This window comes from Furipterus horrens, unplaced genomic scaffold (assembly GCF_987537825.1).
Source record: "Furipterus horrens unplaced genomic scaffold, mFurHor1.1.pri manual_scaffold_4, whole genome shotgun sequence".
In the NCBI taxonomy this organism is placed as follows: domain Eukaryota; kingdom Metazoa; phylum Chordata; class Mammalia; order Chiroptera; family Furipteridae; genus Furipterus; species Furipterus horrens.
This window is the reverse complement of record NW_028327174.1, coordinates 21,911,718-21,935,687: the sequence shown is the minus strand read 5'-3', so window position 1 is coordinate 21,935,687 and position 23,970 is coordinate 21,911,718. Positions and strand designations below refer to the sequence as shown.

General features: G+C 44.7%; 2 protein-coding genes and 1 non-coding gene across 10 annotated transcripts in view; all 3 read left to right on the top strand.

Annotated features, from left to right (window-relative positions):
* CHD4 (chromodomain helicase DNA binding protein 4) overlaps nt 1-11,418 on the top strand; it is a 28,357-nt gene extending 16,939 nt beyond the window's left edge. For 3 of the 8 annotated variants that reach the window (XM_090272729.1, XM_090272731.1, XM_090272725.1), the window contains exons 26-40: nt 1,779-1,959; nt 2,044-2,130; nt 2,221-2,309; nt 2,413-2,546; nt 2,897-3,041; nt 3,155-3,320; nt 3,574-3,671; nt 3,776-3,905; nt 4,161-4,232; nt 4,534-4,671; nt 4,931-5,039; nt 5,447-5,579; nt 9,351-9,549; nt 10,485-10,648; nt 10,801-11,418. In XM_090272729.1, the coding sequence (XP_090128855.1) occupies nt 1,779-1,959; nt 2,044-2,130; nt 2,221-2,309; nt 2,413-2,546; nt 2,897-3,041; nt 3,155-3,320; nt 3,574-3,671; nt 3,776-3,905; nt 4,161-4,232; nt 4,534-4,671; nt 4,931-5,039; nt 5,447-5,579; nt 9,351-9,549; nt 10,485-10,648; nt 10,801-10,818 (1,863 nt within the window). In that variant the 3' untranslated portion in view covers nt 10,819-11,418. Of the gene's footprint in view, nt 1-1,778; nt 2,131-2,220; nt 2,310-2,412; nt 2,547-2,896; nt 3,042-3,154; nt 3,321-3,573; nt 3,672-3,775; nt 3,906-4,160; nt 4,233-4,533; nt 4,672-4,930; nt 5,040-5,446; nt 5,580-9,350; nt 9,550-10,484; nt 10,649-10,800 lie in introns of all 8 variants that reach the window. The other 5 variants (XM_090272730.1, XM_090272727.1, XM_090272728.1 and 2 more) reach the window with 4 other exon arrangements.
* On the top strand, nt 3,359-3,498 carry LOC150011265 (small Cajal body-specific RNA 11). Its single transcript, XR_016511055.1, has one exon.
* A 1,042-nt stretch (nt 11,419-12,460) lies between the features above and the next one.
* Nucleotides 12,461-23,471, top strand: NOP2 (NOP2 nucleolar protein). Its single transcript, XM_090272722.1, has 16 exons — nt 12,461-12,568; nt 12,668-12,777; nt 14,718-14,763; nt 14,938-15,026; nt 15,202-15,440; nt 16,883-16,938; nt 17,051-17,211; nt 17,309-17,508; nt 17,648-17,737; nt 19,133-19,220; nt 19,298-19,438; nt 20,034-20,173; nt 20,304-20,393; nt 20,517-20,639; nt 20,757-20,985; nt 22,694-23,471. The coding sequence occupies exons 1-16, from the start codon at nt 12,480-12,482 to the stop codon at nt 23,341-23,343; spliced, it is 2,541 nt and encodes an 846-aa protein (XP_090128848.1). The 5' UTR covers nt 12,461-12,479; the 3' UTR covers nt 23,344-23,471.
* The last annotated feature ends 499 nt before the right edge of the window (nt 23,472-23,970 follow it).

The following is a 23,970-nucleotide window of genomic DNA, read 5'->3' as shown; positions in this document are numbered from 1 at the left end:
AAAAATTAATTTCTCCTTTGGTCCTCTAAACCACTGAGCTCAGAGTTCTTTGAATTGACATAGCTTACTGGGAGTCTTCACTGTCCTTTCTCATCCTTCCAACTCAGAACCATCCCTCTTGCTGTGTTTTTCTGATACGTATCTGTTATCTTTGTTCTTGAAGGTGATACTACTAACCTCAGTGATGTGTAACTGGTTGGAAAGTCTGGTATAGGTCTCTGTAGATTAGATTCAGTCAAAACTGCGCTTTTGAAGGTGTTCCCCATTCCACTAGGGCAGTGACTGCGTGTAGGCGTGACTGGCGCAGTCTGTGCTTAGTGGTTGGGAAGAGAGGGACAGTATTCTCCCTCGCATTGATAACCTCTGCTAAGGATTACACATGTATACAAATGGTCCTCTTATTAGTGGTTGCAGCTGCCATTTACTTCATAATATTTTAACATTTTATTTTTTGAGTAGACAGTAATTCACATGGTTCAAGACTCAAAAGATATAAAGGTATCTCTCCCACCTCTGGCTGGCTGCCTAGTTCCCTCCCTGTGGACAACTGATGTTTTCAGTTTCTTGCATATCTTTCTAAAAATATTTTACATATATGTAGATTACATATATATCCATACATAGAAGCATATGAATATACACACAAACATGTTTTTTCTTTTCTTTTTAAACCAGGAAGTAGTTTTTTACACATAATGTTCTATACCTTGCTGTGGTCTACCAGTAAATCTGAAGATATAGTCTAAATCAGCGCGTAAATAACTCAACTTTTTTTTGATGCATAGTATGTCCTTGTTTGGAAGTACCATAATTTATTTTTAAAAATTGAGGTAAATTGACATACATCATAATGTTACTTTCATGTGTACAGTATCATGATTTGGTAATTTGTGATTATATTGTGAAATGATCTCAATGAGTAGTTAACGTCTATCAATATACAGTTACAGTTTTTTTTTTCTTGTGTTGAGAACTCTTAAGATCTCTCACAGCAACTTTTCATATATGTAACTATAGCCACCATAGTGTACATTACATTCCCATGACTTACTTATTTTATAATTGGAAGTTTGTACCTTTTAACTTCCTTCACCATTTTTGCCTACACCCTATCCCCAACATTTATTTAATTAGTTTAATAATGAAAGATATTTAGGTTGTTTTTAATATTGGCTGTTAGCAGCAGTTTAATTTTAATATAAGGGAGGTAGAATCAGTTAGTGGTCCTGAAATGTCTGAAAATGTAACAAGACTTTCAGAGGAGCATAAACATGGGAACATAAGATCACACACACACACACACACATATGTATGCACATAAATATGTAACTTTTTCTTGCAGACAGTTGGTAAACTTACGAAGTTTAGAAGAATAGAAGCCCTTCTGTTATGAAACTCTTGTAGGATTTCAGAAGCAGCTCCGTTCTGCCTTGCTAAGGCTCTAACTGTTCTTTTCTACATTTGCTGCCTCCCAGCTGTGTATGTGTCAGTACAAGGGGTAGAAGAAAGCACACCATCTCTTCATCTGTCTCTTGTGATAACGGCTCTATCCCATGTTTTTCTTTAGTTAGGTTGACTGCTGATCTATACATAATTTTGAGGAGTCATGTTGCATCGATTCAATTTCTTTCAAGTCCTTAGGTCCAAACAGGCACATCCAAGTATTGAAGTCCAGTCACGCAAAGGAGCTAGTAGAATGGGAACTATGAGGACGAGGGGTAGCTAGCTGGTGGTGCTGACTTCAGCACCCCTGAGTCCTGGCCCTCCCTCTGTCCCAGGAGGAAGAGGAGGTAGAACGGGAAATCATAAAACAGGAAGAAAGTGTGGATCCTGACTACTGGGAGAAATTGCTGCGGCACCATTATGAGCAGCAGCAAGAAGATTTGGCCCGAAATCTGGGCAAAGGAAAAAGAATCCGTAAACAGGTCAACTACAATGATGGCTCCCAGGAGGACCGAGGTGTGTGTGGCCGGCCCCGCCCCCCACCCATGGGCCGTTCCACTAGAGCAGTGGGCCCCGCTCATCAGCCCTCTCTCCCTCCAGATTGGCAGGACGACCAGTCCGACAACCAGTCCGATTATTCAGTGGCCTCAGAGGAAGGTGATGAAGACTTTGATGAACGTTCAGAAGGTGAGGGCTATGTCTTTCTGCTGGTTGTTTAAGTATTGCTTTGTCTAATACCTTTACCAATATCACTCATGCATTCTTTTCTTCTTGCAGCTCCCCGCAGGCCCAGTCGCAAGGGCCTGCGGAATGATAAAGATAAACCATTGCCTCCTCTGTTGGCCCGTGTTGGTGGGAATATTGAAGTAAGTGCCGTATGATTTTAAGGAGACGTGGATGAGTGCCACTATTGGGTCTTTGGTAAAGTAAGACCTGCTCCTTCTCACCTAGGTTCCTTCTTCCCCCTAGGTACTTGGTTTTAATGCTCGGCAGCGAAAAGCCTTTCTTAATGCAATTATGCGATATGGGATGCCACCCCAGGATGCTTTTACCACCCAGTGGCTTGTGAGAGATCTGCGAGGCAAATCAGAGAAAGAGTTCAAGTAAGTTGAGAGATGGAATAGGACTTATGTGTAGAGATCAAGGGCTGCTTATCATCTCTGGTCATTTTAATTGCATTTTAGTCTAGGCTGAGCTGGGAAATGGGCTCTTTCCTCTGATGACGTTGTCAGGCAAAGCTCTTAGTAATAGGGCTCTTTGTGTCCCTAGCTTCTCTGGAAGAGAACCTGGGGCATGGCGTGGGGTCTGGAGACCAACTTCACTGTGATAGTGTGCTTTACCTAAGGATGGAGCCAAGTAGTCTGGGATAAAACCTAACTGGGGATGAGAAAGAATCTGATCTAGGAGTTGGCATGATCGCTGTTTAACTCATTTCTCGACTTCTTCACTACAGGGCTTACGTCTCTCTTTTTATGCGGCATTTATGTGAGCCAGGAGCAGATGGGGCTGAGACCTTTGCTGATGGTGTCCCCCGAGAAGGCCTGTCTCGCCAGCATGTCCTTACTAGGATTGGCGTCATGTCCTTGATTCGCAAGAAGGTGAGTCCTGAGCCTCTCTCCATTGTTCAGGATTTCTAGGGAAAACTGGAGGGATATAGGAAAGGAGCCTAGAGCTGGAATTGGGTCTTCACCATTTTGCCCCATTGCTACAGGTTCAGGAGTTTGAGCATGTTAATGGGCGCTGGAGTATGCCTGAACTTGCTGAAGTAGAGGAAAACAAGAAAATGTCCCAGCCAGGGTCACCTTCCCCAAAGACACCTACACCCTCTACTCCAGGGGACACACAACCCAATACTCCTGCACCTGCCCCACCTGCTGGTAAGTCTGCCTGTACTGTCATTTCTGCCCCTCTTTTCTTGTCCTGGCCTTTGCTTTCTCTGCTCCCCTGTGCTCATTTGTAACAGGAGAGTCTGGCAGGACACACAGCAATCTACCTCTCAGTTTAGGAGGGCCGTCCTGAGTATAGGGCTGGCTCTTAAAGGCACGAGAGGACAATAAGATGAGACAGAGAAGGCTTGACCTTCTCTCCGATTTAGGACCTTCCTAATCATTTGTCTTCTATTGTTTGCAGAGGATGGGATAAAAATAGAGGAAAATAGCCTCAAAGAAGAAGAGAGTGCAGAAGGAGAAAAGGAGGTTAAATCTGCAGCCCCCGAGGCCACCGTTGAGGTAAGAGGGTGACTGGATGCCATACCAAAGGCAGGTGGATAAACCCACTCTTCCTGTTTGGTGTCAGGCTATCTGCTTCAACTTCTGCCTTTTTTCCTTTGAAGTGTCCACAGCCCCCTGCCCCTGCTTCAGAGGATGAAAAGGTTGTTGTTGAACCTCCTGAGGGAGAGGAGAAAGTAGAAAAGGCAGAGGTGAAAGAGAGGACAGAAGAACCTATGGAGACAGAGTCCAAAGGTATCCACATTTCCGAGCACTACAGATCCCGACATACACCCCTTGGACTTGCAGCCAGACTGTAGAGATGATCAGGAGGAAGTAACACACTGTACCTTTGATTTAAATTGGGGGTGCCCCGCGCCCAGCTTAAGACATCTTTTAAGACTTCAATCATAAAAATTTCAGTTTAGGATTGTTCCAGTTGGATATAGTGTGGAACAGAGGGGGACATTCTTCTTTAGATACACTCTCAATGTGCTCTGTTCCCTACAGGTGTTGCTGATGTGGAGAAGGTGGAGGAGAAGTCAGCAATAGACCTGACTCCCATTGTGGTGGAGGATAAAGGTAGGTGTTTGTAAAAGCTGAGTGTGGTTTATAAAGACTAAAACTAGAAGCAAGGACTTTATCTCTGGGACACCGCCCCGCTCCAACCCCCAGCCTCCCTATCTACACTCGTATAGCCATTGTCCCAAGTTATGACTCCGTTAGTTCTCACATTTACTTGTCATTGGGCCGGTGGCACCTTTTCTGGGTTTGAGAAGCACCTGTGTGAGAAAGGGTGAAGGTGGATATCTTACAGCACATTGTGCTATGGATAAGAGCCACAGTGTCTGGAGCTAACATTTTTCTTCTGCATATCCTGTAGAAGAGAAGAAAGAAGAAGAAGAGAAAAAAGAGGTGATGCTTCAAAATGGAGAAACCCCCAAGGACCTAAATGATGAGAAGCAGAAAAAAAATATTAAGCAGCGTTTCATGTTCAACATTGCCGACGGTGGTTTTACTGGTATGAAAATGAGGGGCCCCGTGGGGTTAGAAGGATCTGAGCTGAAGTTAGGTTTGTTGTTAGAAACCAGGGTACAGAGAGTTCACCTCTACTAGAGGTGAGGGAATGCCAAGCTGATTGCATACTACTCTGGGCTCCATGTTAGAAAGCTGCAGGCATATACTATTAAATGGTATTGGGGGGACAAGAATAAATAGCATTTTGAAATCTCACAGATGTTTGATGTTTTCTCTTCAACCTTCTTTAAATTCCTCTTTAGAGTTGCACTCGCTTTGGCAGAATGAGGAGCGGGCGGCCACAGTCACCAAGAAGACTTATGAGATCTGGCATCGGCGACATGACTACTGGCTGCTGGCTGGCATCATAAAGTATCCTTTGCCTGAGTCTGGGTTGGGATTCTTGGTGAAGGTTTCTGGAGGTTCCACAGATTGAGGTTCATTTCTTTCTTTCTTTTCTTTTTTTTAAGAGAGGTTTTTATTTATTTATTTAATTATTTAATTTAAAAATTTTTTTTAGATTTTATTTATTTACATTCAGAGAGAGGGGAAGGGAGAAAGGGAGAGAAACAGCAGTGTGCAAGAGATATATCCACCCGTTGCCTCTTGCACAGCTCCAACTGGGGACCTGTCCTATAACCCAGGCATGTGCCCTGACTGTGAATCAAATTGGTGACCTTTTGGTTCTCAGTTCGGCACTCAGTGCACTGAGCCACACCAGTCAGGGTCAAATTGAGGTTCTTTCCTTGTTTGGTTTTTCCTGAGCAATTTTCCAATAGCCATGGCTATGCCCGGTGGCAGGACATCCAGAATGACCCACGCTATGCTATCCTCAATGAGCCTTTTAAGGGTGAAATGAACCGTGGAAATTTCTTAGAGATCAAGAATAAGTTTCTAGCACGAAGGTTCAAGGTAAGCAGGATGGGGAGGGTGACGATGTTGAAGTGACAGCCCTTGAAAGTAGAGAAGGGGCTACAAGGGCGGGACTTTGTTCATTTAACCACACTGTTTATTGTGTTCTCCTGTGTTCTTAACTTTCTATATTCCGTGGAAGGCTTTGTTCTCAAGTATCTTCAGATTCAAAGATCAAGACATACAAGACTTGAAAATTAATCAGCTGTTTGTTCAAGGGCTGAAGATGACTGCCTAATGAATGACACAGACTCTGAATTCATTGGGTGTGTTGGAGGAACACTGTAGGTTAGAGTGTTCAGGAAAGATACAGAGGTGGATTGAGTTGGATCTCTGAGGAGGTAGGGGTGTCAGTGGGCTAGTGGTACCATTTTCTGGGTGTGAGAATACCTGTGTGGATAAGGTGTGGAATGGATGCAAAAAGGAGATGCAAAGGCACAGTTTCATTTTCAGAATCACTAGGGCAAAGAAGCCCAGGGCTAACGGGAGCCTTACGCAGAAATTCAGCAAATATATATTGAGGGCACTTGGTGTGCAGACCATCAAAATGGGAAAGTGGGGTACCATAAAGACAGGACATGTGGCTCTAAAGCCAAGTACAGTTGGAGTAAGAAATGTACGCTAACAAACCTTCGGACATATGTGCCAAGCAGTGAGTGGCACAGGGATACAAAGACAAGGCGTAGTGCCTGTTCTCAAGGAGCTTTCAGTTTAAAGTAGAGGCAATTGTGTGATTAAACAAATGCCATTCTGGGTATTGGGGGGGAGACTGCTGAATCCGTAAGAAAGTTCTCCAAAGGGAATTTGGGGAGCTGGGAGAGAGTTAATAAATGGCTGCCTGGGGAAGGTGGCATTGGAATTAAGCTTTGATGAATGTAATGGAGATTGTTGGATAGAAACAAGGCTGTTTGAACTTAAAAGGGATTAAACTGGGCAAAGACGTAGAAGCAGCAGAGCTTAGGGTGTTTGGAAACAGCAAATCAGCCTAGTTGGGTTATAGAAAACACTTGTGGGGAAATAGGTTGGGGAGAGAGTTAAGAGCTAGAGGTCAGTAGCTGGGTTTTTAGCACCAGATGAGAGAGTATGGACTCTATAGTTAATGGGTAGCTGTTGAAAGTTTGTGAAGAGTTTTCATATGATCAAGAGGAATGGAAACAACATTCATGAAATTATAGAACTGGCATGTAGTCAGGAGGTAGTAAGGATTGGACTGTGATGCTGATTGCAGAAAATAAAAAGGATAAAGTAAAGGAAATAAAACACCAAAGAATTTAGTTTCCTTATTCTAGGGGTCAGTAAACCTTTTCTCTTAAAGGGCCAGATAATAACTATTTCAAGCTTTGTGGGACATATGGTCTCTGTTGCAGTCAACTCTTATCACAGTGTGAAAGCAGTTGTAGGTGATAAATAGGCATGAATGTGTTCCAATAAAATTTTATTTATCACCACTAAAATTTGAACTTCATATAATTTCTTTTTTAATCCTCACCTGAGGACTTTTTTTAAGATTTTATTTTTAGTTTTTTTTAGAGAAGGGGGGAAGGTAAGGAGAACGAAAGGGAGAGAAATATCAAGTGGCTTCCTCTTGTGAGGATCCGGCCCGCAACCCAGGCATGTGCCCTGACTGGGAATCAAACTGGCAACCCTTCAGTTTTCAGGCTACCAGCCAGGACAACCTTTTTTTAAAAAAATTACTATTTTTTAAATTGCTTTTAGAGAGAAAGGAAGGGAGAGAGAGACAGATTGGTTGCCTTCCATATGCAACCAGACCAGGGATGAAACCCACAATTTAGGCACGTGCCCTGACCAGGAACCGAACCCACAACCCTTTGGTTATGGGACAATACTTCAACCAACTGAGTCACACTGGCCTGGGACATATAATTTTTATGAACTGTCACAAACTATTCTTATTTTGGCTTTTTTTCAACCACTTCCAAAACCATTCTTAGCTCTTGGGCCATACAAAAACAGGCAGCAGGCCAGATTTGGCCTCCAGGCCTTAGTTTGCCAATCCCTGACTTACTGGATTTGAGATGCAAAGGAGTAAGACTCCACAAGTAACTGAAACTTTGAGCCTGGGTCACTGAGAACATTTAATCATCATTGGTAGATCAGGGAAGTGAGAAGAGGGATCAGTTTGTAGAAAGAAATAAGTTCAGTTTTAGGCAAGTCATTTGGTGTTTCTCACAAGTAAATAACTTTCCCAGTACCCCCACTACCATAAACAAGTGGGGTCAAAGTGATCATCCATACGAATGGAATCAGAACAATAATCAGAACAAGCAGTGCTTGAGCTGCAGGTTTGAAAAGCCTCAAGTCATTTGCATATAGGTTCTTGTTGACCTAGGAGAGGAGAGAGCTCTTGAGAGAATGCTTTAAAAGAACAGCAAGCCAAGAACTGATCCTGGAGAAGGCTCATAGTTTGGGACAAGAGGGAGTTGGTGAAGGAGACAGGGTAGCAGATGCTTGGTTTGGTGGTAAATTAGTAGGCCCTGATGGAGCCAGATCTTGTGGAGGAAACAACAGCCCATTATCCTCATACTGTCCTTTTTTCTTGACCCCCTTATGGATTCTTTTTAAGAACCAGTGGATACTTGAGCAAATTAAGTCTTGTAACTTGTGAATCAACATTCTTCTGGAATATATTTCAAAGAATCTTTTACATAGTTGTATTAGGCAACAGGTGCAAGTTTGTTGCAGTGTGATTTTTGGTTTTGGGGCCTGGAGGTGTAACAGATGTTTGACATTGGGAGTGTAGATAGATAAAATGTGGATACACATGGAGCACTGTGCAGCAACTAGAAGCAACAAAATGCATGTGTTAAAACAACATAAATGAACCTTTAAGAAGATAGGTAGTGGGGAAAGGAAGAAAAGCATTTTATATATACAGAATATCATTCTGTAAATTAGAAATGAACACATGAAATAATACTCAATTTTGAAGAACACCCGCAAAAAGACACAGTAAGTATTAGAAGGGTTACTTATTGGGTAAGGAAAGGAATGGGAGTGAGATATAGAGACAAAAGAAACAACAAAACTAACTTTAAAGAATGAAACAATGTAAATGATATGGTGGCTATATCCTTAAGATGGACTACTGTGCAACCATTAAGGCTTATAGCCGTGGTTGGGTGGCTTAAGTTGGTTGGAACACTGTCCCATACACTGGAACATTGTGGGTTTCATTCCCGGTCAGGGCACATACCTAGGTTAAGGGCTCAATCCCTGGTTGAGGTGTATAGGGAGGCAACCAATCAATGTCTCTCTCACATTGGATGTTTCTCTCGCTCTCTCTGTCCCCTGCCTCCCTCACTTCAAAAATCAATAAAGATATTATCAGATGAAGGTTAAAAAAAAAAAAGAATTTTTATAAAGTGTAGCTAGTAATAAAGGAAGATGCTTACTATGTAACTTTGAGTGAAAACAATGTATATATATTTCAATTATATAAAAAATATCTATGGAAAGAAAAATCTCACAATGTTAACAGTAACAATAGGAGGTAGAATTCTTTATGATATAAATTTTTTATACATTCTGTATTTTCTGAATTGAACTTTTATCATTTTTGTATAAGTGAATCAAAGGGTAGAGTTAAAAACATGGCCCTGCAAACGAGAGTAAAGAAAGGAAGTAACGCAGTGGTGAACTGCTTGGGTGTTGGGGGGCAGTCTGTAAGATGTTTTAATACGTTGTGAGAGGCCCATCAGAAATAAGCAAGGTATCAGTCCAACTCCCATCTCCTTTTTATCCCTTGTCCAGCTCCTAGAACAAGCCCTGGTGATTGAGGAGCAGCTGCGGCGGGCAGCTTACCTGAACATGTCAGAGGACCCCTCTCACCCTTCCATGGCCCTAAACACCCGATTTGCTGAGGTGGAGTGTTTGGCAGAGAGTCATCAGCACCTGTCCAAGGAGTCAATGGCAGGAAACAAGCCTGCCAATGCAGTCCTGCACAAAGGTAGCCAGTGGCTCCCCTGCCTCCTGCTGGCTCAAGAGTCCTCCCTCCTCTGCCCCTCCTCAACACACATTTCTTATTTCAAAAACCTTTTTCAGAATTTCTTTGTCTGGGAGCTTAGGATGTCTTGGGGATCTGTACCTTCCTCCTTGAGAAGCTATTATCTTAGAGGCAATCAAGGACAGTATAGTTCTTTGCCTCTTTTTAACTCTTAATGTATTCAAGTTCTTGGAGGTGGAAAGCATAGCAGAATAATATAGTGTCATCTGGGATACTTTTAGAGATGATTTAAGATCCCGTCAAATTCTAGACCCCTTTCAACATTTTGTTTCTAATTAAAGTTAAAAAATTCTGAGGGAGGTGGAGGGTGAAATGAGGAAAGGAAAGCTGTTGCTGTTATAAAAGGGAGACAGCTTTAAAAGGTGGAGAGGAAAGATAATGAGAAAGGAAACAGGAATAGGCTTCTCTCAAGAAACTAGAGGAAATAGACAATAGGAGCAAAGGACATTGAGGGTAGGTGACTTTAAAAGTCAGGAAAAAAAAGTCTTGGGGCTATAAAGTACAACAAGGAATAGAGTCAGTAATACTGGAATAACTGTATGGTGTCAGATGAGTACTAGACTTACTAAGGAGATAACTTTGTAAAATATATGATTGTCTAACCACTATGCTGTATACCTGAAACTAACATAAAATAATATTGAATGTCAACTGAATTGAAAAATAAAATTAAAAATAAGGCATAGAATCATGGACAGTTGGAATTGGAATATGAGGAATAGGAATTTGAGCATGGTAGAGGCCTGGTCAGTTGACTGATAAAGGACCATACTCCCACACTCCAGTACATCAGTTAACTTCCTCATCGAGAAGTCATGGGCAGGGCGCAAGTCCACCTTAGTCACCACCACAGCTCACCACCATCTTTTTTCCCTCTGCAGTTCTGAAACAGCTAGAAGAACTGCTGAGTGACATGAAAGCTGATGTGACTCGACTCCCAGCTACTATTGCCCGAATTCCCCCAGTTGCTGTGAGGCTACAGATGTCAGAGCGTAACATTCTCAGCCGCCTGGCAAACCGAGCACCTGAACCTACTCCACAGCAGGTAGGATCATTTTTCTTCTGGCTCCCTGTTCCAGCAGAGTTGTTTCTCTAACTGGGCAGGTGGGGCTGGACTTAACAGGGAGTTCTCTTAGGATGTGGTGATGAATACCTGTGGTCTGGAATTCTGATTCCCGTGGCTCTCTTTTGCCATAGGTAGCCCAGCAGCAGTGAAGATCCGGATGGACAAGAACCACCTCCACCGCTGAGCAGTGACCTTCCTCACTTTCCCTTGCCCAGCTTCTTCCCAGGGGCCTGAGAGACCCTTTCCTTCCTTCTGCCCATCTTCCATGTTGTAACGGAACAGCCCCTAGTGTACTGGGGAAGAGGGGGAGTGAGGGGCAGTGGTGCCCTTCCTGCAGGAGAGACATGCAGCAGTAGCGCCGGCGCCATCTGCAGGGAGCTGGCGGGCCTTCTTCTGGGCCCTGGCTTTCCCCACTGTAACGTCTGTTACACAAAAACTGTTGTGGGTTTCTGCCAGGCTTGAAGAAAACGATCTGAATTTCATCGTTCTTTTGGTTTTGTTTTATTGATTTATTTTGTGTTTTCTTTTCTCCTTTTTTGGGGTATTCAGAGTGGGCTGGGCCCCTGGGTGAGACACAGCTACCTCTGTTGGCATCTTTTTAATACCAGGAACCCAGCGGCTCCAGCCACGGCTAGAATGAAATAAAATGGGAAAAAAAACAAAAACAAAAAAACAACCAAAAGCATAAAAATAAATCCACAGCAGAATTTCTTGATGATAATTGAAAATAAAAGTTTCCTTGTATTTTAGTGCTCTGGTTCAGTGTGGATGTAGGTACAGCTGGATGAATGTGTGACTGGGAAATGTGTAATGGAAAACTGAAGGTTTCCTTATGTTCTGATAATCAACAAAAGAGCCATATCATTCTGTGCATGTGCCCAATGTGCCCTGGACCTGTGAAAAATGAGAGGTTCAGAAATCACCTGACTTCATACCCTGTACTACCATTTAATGGCTTAAGGAAGTGAACTTTTCTGGGCTGTAGATTTCTCATATAAAATAAAGGTATCTTCCTTATAGAGACAGGAAGATAAATCCAGTAAAGGACTTGGAATAGTTTTTTAACAGCTACTAAGTAAGCACTGCCTTAGTACTCTAAGGAAGGCTGAGAATCAGTTTTTCTGGTTCACCCAAGTGAAGTCACGATGGAATATATCCTCACGACCCTCCGGGTGTGAACCTAGGCAAAGAGAAACCTTACCTGGCAGGCTGAGCAGGGATCTGTGGGGTCAAGGAAGAGAGTTTCCTAATCAAAGGGTCAGGGGCCCCGCGTTCCATGGTATTGAGACGAGCTAGAGTGGAAGTGTCGGGAGGGTGGCCCTGACATCAGGCCGTGGTGTGAGGTGAGGGGGCGGTTTTCAAGCACCAGTTTTTCCTACTGAAACCTGCGGCGAGGGAAAACGCCAGAGCCATGAGGAAAAGGTGGGAAAGCTGAAAATGGTTCCGACCCCATTGCCTCGGTCCTCTCCGAGTAAGAGTAGAGCGGTGCGCACCGGAATTGACCCCGGCCGCACCGCGGACAGCCCCGTGCACGTTCCTAAGGTGTCTGTAAGTTCCGCCTCTGAGGCCGACCGGAAGAGGCGGGGCCACGAGACAAGCGCGCTCTTTGCGCCTGCGTAAAACGTTTCCTGGGAGGGTGGCGTCGGAACGCCAACCTCAGACTGCACGTGGGGCTAGCGCTCCTAGTACTGAGGGAGCATCTTGGCCCTGGACTTACTTTCAGGTGAGCTGAGGCTTCGATGGTTCTGGAGGAAGTTGGGGGTGGGAGCACTGACTTGGGCTGCGTCATGAGGAGGCGAACGCTGTACAAATGGCGTGGGGTCCGGATCTCTTCGTGGAATGGAGATCGGCTAGGCCTGGAGGGGATGTTGGAGGTGCTGAGTCGAGGTTCTGGCCGAGGTGATGCCCTTTCCCACTCTAATACGCTAAGACTGCGGTCTGCCTTTCTTTTTCCAACACGCGCCGTTCACCACCTTCTTCCATTTTTCTTTTCCCCAGTACCATGGGGCGCAAGTTGGATCCTACAAAGAAGGAGAAGCGTGGGCCAGGTCGAAAAGCCCGGAAACAGAAGGGTGCCGAGACCGAACTCGTCAGATTCTTGCCTGAGGGTACGGGGTCGGGCATACTTTCTGAATCTCCAGCTTTTACGCCGTTTTTTGACTTGTATTCATAACCTCAGTTTTTTTTAGTCTCTGTTCACTTCCTGTTGAAGTGGAATTTTCTCTCTTATGAGGTATTAGTATTAAGTATGAATGAATCACTGTTATCAAGCGTTTAGAACTTAGGGTAGATGCGACAGGGACACAGATACCCATACAAGAAGATGTGTGGTTTAACATTGATGGGGGGATTAAAGAAAGAGAGGAATCCTATGCAGCTGGAGAACTTTTAAATTTTAAGAAATTGAGTTTTGAAAAATGGGTGATATTTTAGTAAGTGGAAGTTGGGAAGGAGACACTCCAATCACTGTGAACTGCACTGTGGAGGGGATGGAGGTGGGAGCACACAAATCTGGTTCTCACATGGCGAGCAGTCAGTCTACTGCATGGAAGACTGGGTGGGAGAGAAGAGTGGGCAGGTAGTTTGCATTGCACATTGGATAAAAGATACAGTTTATTGAGCTAGACATTATACTCAACGCTTTGGATACATTGCATCAGTTTATTCTCTTAATGCTCTCTGAGAAAAGCACTGTTAAGGAAATAGATGCTGAGAGGTTTAAGTAAGTTGCAGACAGTTACTGAATGACAGGGCTGAGATTTAAACCTTTTATTTCTTTAGCCCTGGCTGGTGTGGCTCAGTAGATTGAGTGCCGGCCTGCGAACCAAAGGGTCCCCTGTTCAATTCCCAGTCAGGGCACATGCCTGGGTTGTGGCCAGGTTCTCAGTTGCGGGCATGTGAGAGGCAACTAGTAGATGTTTCTCTCACACATTGATGTTTCTCTTCCTATCTTTCTCCTTTCCTTTCCCTCTCTCTTATAAAAATAAATAAAATCTTTAAAAAATAAACCTTTTATTTCTTGGAGAATATGAAAAAACAGCAGTTATAGAAGTAAAATCTGCTCTGGTTGGTAATCAATTAAATTGAGAGTAAAGGAAAGAGCATATGAAAAGGTAACTTTTGAATCTGTTATCAGAATGGTGATGATGCTGTTTATTGAAATCAGAAATTTTGCCCTGGCCTGGTAGCTAAGTTGGTTAGAGCTGTGTCCTGATATGTCAAGGTTTTAGGTTCCATCCCTGGTCAGGGCACATATAAGAATCAACCCACGAATCCATAAATTAGTGGAACAACCAATCGATGTTTCTCTCTTTGTTTTCCCCTCCCTCCCTCCTTCTCTCATTCTAACATCAATTTTAAAAAAGGAAAAGAAAAAAAGAAATCAGAACCCTGGAGGGAGGCCCAGTTTGGATTTGGTTGCTCAACAACCAGATGGAGATCATCTCCTTTACATTTCTTATCCAGCTCCTGGTACAACACTGTGGAGTGAATTAGAATTGACTCCCTTTCATTAGTATACTAAGTCTTTCCCATTAAAAAAAAAAATTTATTTATTTGTTTATTTTAGAGAGAAGGGAAGGGAGAAAGGGAGAGAAACTATTGATGTGAGAGAGAAACAGTGATTGGTTGCCTCTTGTATGCGCCCCAGTCAGGGACAGAACCCGCAACCCGGGCATGTGCCCTGAACTGGGAATCAAACTTTTGCTTTGTGGAATGATGCCCAACCAACTGAGCCACACAGGTCAGGGCCCCACTTATTTTCTTTTAATCCTTACCCGAGGATACATTTCTATTGATTTTAAAGAGAGGGGGAGAGAGAATCATTGATCAGTTGCCTCTCATACCCGCCTAGACCCAGGATCAAACCTGCATCCTGTGTATATGCCCTGACTGGGAATTGAACCTTCAACCTTATGGTGTACGGGACAACGCTCCAACCAACTGAGCCACCTGGCTAGGGCTCTTTCCCCACTCCCCCGCTCTTTTTTAAAATTTCTCCTGTAACCTCTTGGTTCTGCCTTTCTCTTTCTCTTTTCTTTTTTTACAGCTGGTGATGAAAATTCTAGAAGACTATCTAGTCGTGCTCGAAAGAGGTGAGTGTGGATGTCCAGTTATGTAGATTGAATTAGTACTGTCCATCTTCAACCACGTGATCCTGTGTGATCATGCTGATGAAAAGGGCTGCTTGGAGACTCAGATTTCCTTGCAATGGGAAGTGACAGAACCTGGAGGTATGTTCCATTTCCTTACTCCTTATATCTTTTCAGGGCAGCCAAGAGGAGGTTGAGCTCTGCTGAATCCCTTGAGATGAATAAATGTCCTGGGGCCAAACCATTGCCTGGAAAACTAACAAAAGGTCAGTGAAAATAGGACCTGGATGCTACGTGAAGATCCTGTGGGTTCTGGGTAGGGAAGGACTTGTTGAACATTTCTGGAGTGAAAGGAACAACCAAAGGACGTTCTTGGGGGTAGAAAGTACAGGCTCCATCAGTGTGTGTCAGCCATCAGTCCAGGATTCTTCAAATCCTTAGGGATCTCTGCAGGAGCTGTCCAGGCACGAGGTAAGAAGGGAGCCCAATTATTACTTAACACTGCTCGAGGCAAGAAGCGCCCAGCACCAGCCCATAGCAGTGAGGAGGAAGAGGAGGAGGAAGACTCAGAAGAAGAAGATCTGGTAAACCAGGAGGACCTCTGGGGCTCCGAGGACAGTGATGCTGATATGGTGGATGACTATGGAGCAGGCTCCAACTCAGAGGATGAAGATGAAGAGGTGAGTTCATCAGTCTGGGTATTCAGGAAGGGATCCTTGCCTTACAGAGTCTTTCCAAGTCCTCGAGACAGGGGTAACCCTGAGTAGGGAAAAGGGATTTTAATTTTCCATCACTCTTTTCCTTTTACCTTGTGTCCTTTCAGGGCGCATTCAAGTTTAAAAGAGCTACAGGATAGAACATTTTTGAGTATGAGAATACTCAGTGCTGATAAGGATGTGGTAAGGTGGATACTTGTTTGCCCTCTGATGGGAATAGAAATGCACACATTTTTTAAATAAAGCATTTGGTATCTGAGAACCTTAGAAACTTTTTATTTTTCTAGTAATCCCACTTAGGAAGATGGTCCAAAATGTGAACAGATTTGTTTATTGAAGTGTAAGAAGTTACTTATGTATTCCACAATTAGTATATGGGTGTGTCATTAGAAAATTTTAAGGCATGCTTCCAGGAGCATGCCCATGGGCCTTTCCTTTCCCCCTTTTCTTCCCCACCAGGCACGTTACCTTTGCCTTTCTTTCTCCTGAGCTCCAAAGGCCCTTCTGCCTCTGTAACTTGTTTCCCGAGCCTATGCAGCCCAGCTGGCTCAATTCTATCTCTGTTACTTTCTAAATAAACTTTTTCTTATAATTCGAAAAAAAAATTAATATAGAGTTGTATAGAATAAAAAGAAAGTTCCCGTTTGTACCTTTTTCCCACAACCCCCCTTCTCTATAGAGCTCCTGTTAAGAGATTTGCAGCCGTCATGTGGACTCTAATGGCAAAAACTCTGGAAAATTTCAAAATACCCAATAGGCATAAGTAAATTAAGATTTACTCATATGTTAGGAAAGGCAAGAAACAAATTTGGAAATGCATCATGATTTTAACTGAAAAATAGAGGAAGTCTGGAAGAAAATATGGCACAAAACATGTCCAAAGGCCAGTCTTGTCTTCCGTGTATACATATGGGTGTATATTCATGTTTTAAATGTCTGTTTATTTGTTTTTAGATTTTCATTTATTTTTAGAGATAGAAAGGGAGGGAAAAAGGGAGAGAAACATTGGTGTGAGAGAGAAACATTGATTGGTTGCCTCTCATACGTGCCCTGACCTGGGGCTGAACCGGCAAGCCAAGCATGTACCCTGCCTGGGAATCGAACTGGTGACCTTTCACTTTCCAGGAGGATGCCCAACCAACTGAGCCACACCAGTCAGGGCTGTTTTAAACTTCTTAATGGAAAGGGGAATACAAAGATTGATAGAACAGTATAATGAATCCATCACATAGTTTCAACAGCAGTCAATATTGTGCCAACCTTATATTCACTTTTTCAGGATCTGTGTTACCTTCTGAGAGCATGTGTTACATTTGTATTTAGGAAAAAATAAAATACAGAGGAAGTGCTAGTGGGTTGGTGGGAGGGCAAGCTTTACATCACCAGCTCCTTGTATCTTTTTTCAGTTGCTGCCCATTGAAAGGGCTGCTCGGAAACAGAAGGCCCAGGAAGCTGTTGCTGGGTGAGTTTTGGAAACTTTAGGATGGAGAAGAGTTTAGCAGCTGAAATGATGAGGGAGGAAGGAGGTGTTTGTTTTGATCTGTGAATCACTCTGTTCCTGGACCTGTTTCTAGGGGCCAGTGGAGCGAAGAGGAAAGTGATGAAGAGGAAGAGCAGAAGAACGAGTCCCCTGAGTCAGGCCCCATAAAGGATGACAAGATAGATGGGGACCTGCAGATCAATGTGGATGAAGAGGGGCCTTTTGTGCTGCCCCCTGCCGGAGAGATGGAGCAGGATATCCTTCCAGTGCAGGGTAAGGGCGGGGGAAGGTGCTTGCTAGAGGAGATTTACAGGCCCTGGGACATTATGAAACAGTTCCTTAATAGGTTCACATGCCCAGACTCCAGATTTGCAACGAGTTCACAAGCGCATCCAAGATATAGTGGGAGTGCTGCGTGATTTTAAGACTCAGCGTGAGGAAGGTCGGTCTCGAGCTGAATATCTGCACCGGCTTCAGAGGGATCTGGCCACTTATTACTCCTATGGAGACTTTCTGCTTGGCAAGCTCATGGACCTCTTCCCTTTGTCTGAGGTACTGAATTGCCAATCTAATGGCCCCTTCTGCTTTCCTTTTACTTACTCTGTGTAGGGAAGGCAGTCAGCTCCCTTGTTCGCTTCTGGCTGAGCTCCTTAGCTGGTCTGACTTGCTCCCTGCCATTTTGCTTTCCCAGCTGGTGGAGTTCTTAGAAGCTAATGAGGTGCCTCGGCCCATCACCCTCAGGACCAATACCTTGAAAACCCGGCGCCGAGACCTTGCTCAGGTGAGGGGTGGGTTTTGAAGTTTGCTTATTTCTGGGAGGTAGTGACTTCTGTCAACCACAGAGGCTCCCCTATCCCACCCTGACTAGATGGGGTCGTAGTACCTTGTTGGTGTAAGCATGATCCCAGGAGGCAAACTTACATAGGCATAGTGTCATGCTGGCTTTGTTTGGCTCAGGTCCTAGGACTTCTGTGAAGTGGAAACTCGTTGAGACATCTGAATCAGGATAAAAGTGCTACCTCAGAAATGGGAGGGAGTTGTCTGCCTTTTAGTGAGAAGCTGGTGGAACTGATTCTTGCTTCCAGAAAAAGACAGCAGGTCCTGGCTGGGTAGCTCATTTGGTTGGAATGTCATCCTGGTGTGATGAGGTTTTTGGGTTTGATTCCCCCAGTCAGGCCACATAGAGGAATTAATCAATGAAACCCTAACTGGTGTGGCTCAGTTGGTTGGGTGTCATTCTGCAAAGGGAAAGGTTCCGGTTTGATTACTGGTCAGGGGACATGCCTGAGTTGCAGGTTTGGTGCCCAGTCAGAGTGCATCCCAGAGGCAACTGATTGATGTTTCTCTCTCACGTGTCTGTTTCTCTCCCTCCCTTTCCCTCTCTCTAAAAATAAATAAAATCTTTTAAAAAAAATTAGTGAATGCGTAAGTGGAACAACAAATCTATATGTCTGTCTCTCCCTCCCCCTCTCTCCCCAAAATCAATAAATAAAATACAAACAAAAAAAAAACAGCACACATGCACAAGCAATGTTTTAAACTCAACTGTTTCCAAAGGCTGAGGGAGCCTGGGTTAAAGACCCCTGTTTCTAAATTTCAGTTCTCCTGTATGTTTTGTATCTCCTGGTACTAAGATAACTTGGTAATTATTTTTAGTATTATTATTTTTAATTCTCATCGTAGGATATATTTTTATTGATTTTAGAGAGTGGAACGGGGAGAAACATTGATTGGTTCCTTTCCATATGCACCAAACGGATTCGAACCTGCAAACTTTTGGTGTATGAGACAACGCTCCAACCAACTGAGCTACCTGGCAAAGGCCTGATAATGATCTTAAATGTGTTCTAACCAATAGGATTAAATTTTAGTATGGAATAGAACTAAGCCTCTTGGAAAATCAAATCCACTTCCAAGAAAGAACAGGTGCTGGCAGTTTGCTTCATTGGGATGGAGTTCAGACCTTGAGTTAGAGCCTAAGGCTGAAGAAAAGGACACCAGGAGATGGGATGGGATGGGAGAAGATAAATTGCTTTCATTGAGTCTGTCATGATTGTGTTCTGAGAGCTCTAGGAGTTGTGTCATAGACTTCCTGATAGGACTTGGTTTTCATATTTCCATCTGTTTTCTGGGTATAGTAACCCACAAGCTTTTAAAAATCTTCATTCTTCTTAAGGCACTGATCAATCGCGGGGTTAACCTGGATCCCCTGGGCAAGTGGTCAAAGACTGGATTAGTGGTATATGATTCCTCAGTGCCCATTGGTGAGTACTCCCTGCCCAGTAGCCCTTCTGCCCCTCCCCTTGTTCCCAACTTGTCATAGACGAATCTTTCTCCACAGGCGCTACCCCTGAGTACCTGGCTGGGCACTATATTCTGCAGGGAGCCTCCAGCATGTTACCTGTCATGGCCTTGGCGCCCCAGGAACATGAGCGGATCCTGGACATGTGTTGTGCCCCTGGAGGAAAGACCAGCTATATAGGTATGAGAAGAGCAGGCAGGGGTAGGATTCATCTGGGTCTCTGCTTTTGAAAGTAGGTGGGGTTGGTGACTTGTTAGTGCTCAGGAGACAGTGCACAGTCAGTGAACAGAGTAGTGAGGAGCACAGGCTCTGGGGTTGGCCTGCGGTCTAGCCCTGTGGTTGCCATTTAGGACCCCGGGCAAGCAATTGATTTTCTTTGTCACCTGTAAAATGGCGTGATGATTGTGCTTGGGTTGGCCATTATATTACGTTTGGGGTGTGAGGTTTGAGATAGACATATCCAGGTCCTTGACATAGTAATTAGTCATAACCATTTTTGATTAAGCTGTTACCACTTAAAAAAAGTAACTTAGTTTTTAGGACCAGAGAGATGTTCAGTAACAATAGAAAAACCTGTGTTCATGACCTTGCTCATCACCAGGGGTCAGTGCAGACTAGGGAGACCCATGCAGAAGGCAGTGGGGAGCAGGGCATATTGGGAGTGAAGTTTTTGAGGTGCTGAGACTTTACCTGTGGATTCCTTGGCTGGAGGGTGGCTAGCAAGTGTGGGGGCAGAGGAGCTGGGTGCTGAGCATTGTACCCTCCCTCCCCTTAGCCCAACTGATGAAGAATACAGGTGTGATCCTTGCCAATGATGCCAATGCTGAGCGCCTCAAGAGCGTTGTGGGTAACCTGCACCGGTTGGGAGTCACCAACACCATTATTAGCCACTATGATGGGCGTCAGTTCCCCAAGGTGGGACTCCCCCCGGGCATCTTACCTGAGGTGTCTTCCAGGTCACCAGCCCTCTACCTGACATTAGAATGTTTAGACTTGATGCAGTATAGGTGACTAAAAAGGGTGATTAACCTATTTTTTCCCCCAGGTGGTAGGGGGTTTTGACCGAGTACTGCTGGATGCTCCTTGTAGTGGCACTGGCATCATTTCTAAGGACCCATCTGTGAAGACTAACAAGGTGAGGAGCTGGGGTTGGGGGTGGGGGTAGCTGGGAGGTCTTGACTGGGCCTTGCAGAGCCGGATGGGAGGTGGAGGCTGCCTTTTGAAATTCTGACACCCTTGGGTCTCCTTCCTGGAACAGGATGAGAAGGACGTCCTGCGCTGTGCTCACCTTCAGAAGGAGTTGCTCCTGAGTGCTATTGACTCTGTCAATGCCACCTCCAAGACGGGAGGCTACCTTGTCTACTGCACCTGTTCCATCATGGTGAGGCCTGCTGTGGCAGAGCGGGAAGGCAGGACTGGGAGACTGTTTGCCCCTCAGAGCTCCCTTCAGCTCCAGCTCTTGTTTTCCGTTCTGTCTTTGTCTCCCTCACATATCCAGGTGGAAGAGAACGAGTGGGTGGTAGACTATGCCCTGAAAAAGAGGAATGTGCGGCTGGTGCCCACAGGTCTAGACTTTGGACAGGAGGGTTTTACCCGCTTTCGAGAAAGACGCTTCCACCCCACTCTGCGTTCTACCCGCCGCTTCTACCCTCACACCCACAATATGGATGGTTTCTTTATTGCCAAGTTCAAGAAATTCTCTAATTCTATTCCACAGTCTCAAACAGGTGAGTGATCTGCTCTACCCATCATCACTACCTTTGCTCTTTCTGCCTTTCTAGAGTGTGACTGCGGGGAAGGGAAGGACTTCTGCCTCCCTTATCGCTGCCTTTGCCTGCTTGGATAAGAGCAGAGACTCTACATCCCAGTTAGACTTGTTACGGAGCCTGGACCCCATTTGAGTGTTCCTATGGATGGAGGCCTTTCCGTTTGTTCTACCAAGTGTTTGTGCTTGTTTGGCACTAAATGTGTTCCCTTTGTGGGTTGTGGTTTCTTTCTTCTTAGCCCAAGGTTGCCTTACCGTTAATGCATCTCTGCTGTTCCAGCATTGTCAGCACAGGGTTGGCATAGACTCCTCAGAACTATCAGCAGTTCTCTGAGCCCATCACACTAATTACAGATAGTTTTCTCAGCCATCTTGAGGAGTCTGTCCTGGATCTCAAGGGGAAGGGTGCAGGTTTTTTTTTGTTTTTTTTTGGTGGACATCTGGTTTTTATTTCTGAACAATCTTGATGCTTCTCATTACATCTCATAATTTTCGTGGGGAGAGGATGACAGAGAACATGAACATCCTGTCTCCTACTGCAGGGGCATGGAAAGTGGTAAGGATATCCAGCAGTGAAGGACAGGAAGTGGTCAGGCAACAATATCCCTTATGCCTGGGGTAGGATTATGGCCAACAGCCCTTCTGGCCTGTGTTCACCTCCTCAAGGGGAGGTCTCCATGGAATGACCATGATTCCTAACATGGCCAGAAAACCCATCGATCCCACTCATGGGGCAGATGATCAGAGGAGCTGCACTCTTCCCACCTGAGTAGCTCAGACTGAAGTAGGGCCGCACAGGCTGAAGGGTGCAGTTTTATGAAACAGGCTTAGAGCTCTGCATGCTGGGATATAACCCGGATTTAGTTGGGAGAGGGAAAGGTGCGTGGATGCAAACTACATGATTTATTGAGTTGACTTTTTTCTTTATAAGTAATGCTCCTTACAAAAGTCACATTTGAATGTTAACAAAAACCTGATAGGTAAAATTTATTGTAACTTAATTTATATTTTTGAAGATTTATTTATTGCTGTTAGGGGAAGGGAGAGCGAGAAACATCGATTTGTTCCACTTACTTATGCATCCATTGGTTGCTTCTTGTATGTGCCCTCACCTGGGGGATAGAACCCACAATCTTTATGTATCAGAACAATGTAGACCAACTGAGATACCTGGCCAGGGCTCTTGTAACTTTAAACGTACATATTTAATATGTCAGTACTCATTTATGTCTTACTAGCTTGTTTCTAGTTGTGTGTATGCTTTCTTTTTTTCCTGAATCTCATCAAAATCCACAAGAAAAAAAAGTTGTCCTTGACTTGAAAAAACAAAACCCAGTGCTTTAGGTTTGTTCAGGACTTATCTCCTCAGAATATATTGATAGCTGCTGTCCTCAAAGGGGCACAGCTTCCTTTCAAAACCTTTTGGCCCAAGGATGGGTAGTGAACCCTTCCCTTTACTGCAAGGTTCAGGTAGGACCTGAGTGAAGGCCTGGTGATAGTAAAGTAATGTGAATCCAGGTAATCTGCTCTAAGGCACTGTTCCAGCTGACAAAAGACAGTACCCAGGTAGTTTCCTTATTTTAATGCCTCTGCTTGTCTCCACCACTAATGATCAAAATCCAGTGATGAGGCCCTTTTTCTTAAAAAAAAAAAAATCTGTTTAATTTTAGCCCCAGGAAATTCTGCAACATCCACCCCTACAAACCCAGACTCACCTGACCTGAAGGGTCAGGTGACCTCGAAGCCTGAGAGCAGCAGTCAGCCTGCCAAGAAGGCCAAAGTGGCTGTGAAAGCAGAGCATCACTTGCAGAAACGGCAGCATCCCAAGAAGGCATCCTTCCAGAAGCAGAATGGCATCCCCAAAGGGGCAGACTCTGAGTTGTCCACTCTATCTTCTATCACAAAGTCCCAAACTTCCTCTAAGCTCGAGGATAGCGGTCAGCCAACTGAAAAGGCCAAAGTGATGGAAGTGATCAGGAAACCAAAGGTGTCTGGGAAACTAAAGCATCAGTCACCTAAACTGCCGTCTTTTAAGAAAGTTGCCTTCCGGAAGCAGAATGCTCCTTCCAAGGGCATGGATGCAGAGGTACCCACTGGGTTGTCCCGCTCCAAGACTCAGGTCGCACAGAAGCCTGAGAGCTCTGTTCAGCCCTTTGGAAAGACCCAAGGGGTTGAGAAGGTAAAGCAGCAGTTGCTACAGAAGCCTTCTAAGAAAGCTGCCTTCCAAAAACAGAATGGCACCTCCAAGGAACCTGAGACTCCTACCATGTCCTCCCTTGGTTCCAGCCGGCCACCACCAGCAAAAAGGAGAAAATCTTAGTCCAGATGGATGGTTAAAACTATACTGGGGTGACTCCTTGCTGTTGTCACTGGGTTGGAACTCTTACCTCTGTGAGGATGGCTTTCCCACTATGCCTATGAAATTTAATAAACATTTTGCAATTTCTGGTTGCTGTGTGTTTTTTTGAGGGGACTGGGTACTGGCTTTGCTGCTTTAAGGGGTCAGGTGGGAGGGTGGGACAGGAATCCTCTTAAGATGGGGAACAGTATGATATACTGAGAAATCAGGTACATTTTAGGTTCTTGGGGACCCCTGGGATGCCCCAGGGACCAGGGAAGAAGTCAAGGAGTTGGAGGTAGGGCGTTTGGGAGAGGAGGGCAGTAGGTGTGTGGGGAAGATGGGCTTCCTGCAGCTGGAACCCGTGGCCTACTGGAGGACCTGTGTTTCTGCCACCCTGTCTCGATTCTGGGCACAGGTTGGGGTCTGGTCTACTCAGAAGACCTGGCTGGGTTCCACTCAGCTCAGGGTTCTGCCTCACACCCGGAAAAGTCCCGTTGCAGCCTCAGATTGAGCCTTTCATTGGCTTCCTCTCTGCCCTCCCCCGCCCCCCTGAACTCTGCCCGTTTTGTTGAGCTGTTTGATTGGTTGTCCCGCGTCCCCCGGGCG

Coding starts and splice junctions, on each gene's coding strand:
- NOP2 (XM_090272722.1), top strand. CDS start 12,480: ATGGCGTGGGGTCCGGATCTCTTCGTGGAATGGAGATCGGCTAGGCCT. Junction 12,569..12,667: donor GAGTCGAGGTTCTGGCCGAG/GTGATGCCCTTT, acceptor TCTTTTCCCCAG/TACCATGGGGCGCAAGTTGG. Junction 12,778..14,717: donor CGTCAGATTCTTGCCTGAGG/GTACGGGGTCGG, acceptor CTTTTTTTACAG/CTGGTGATGAAAATTCTAGA.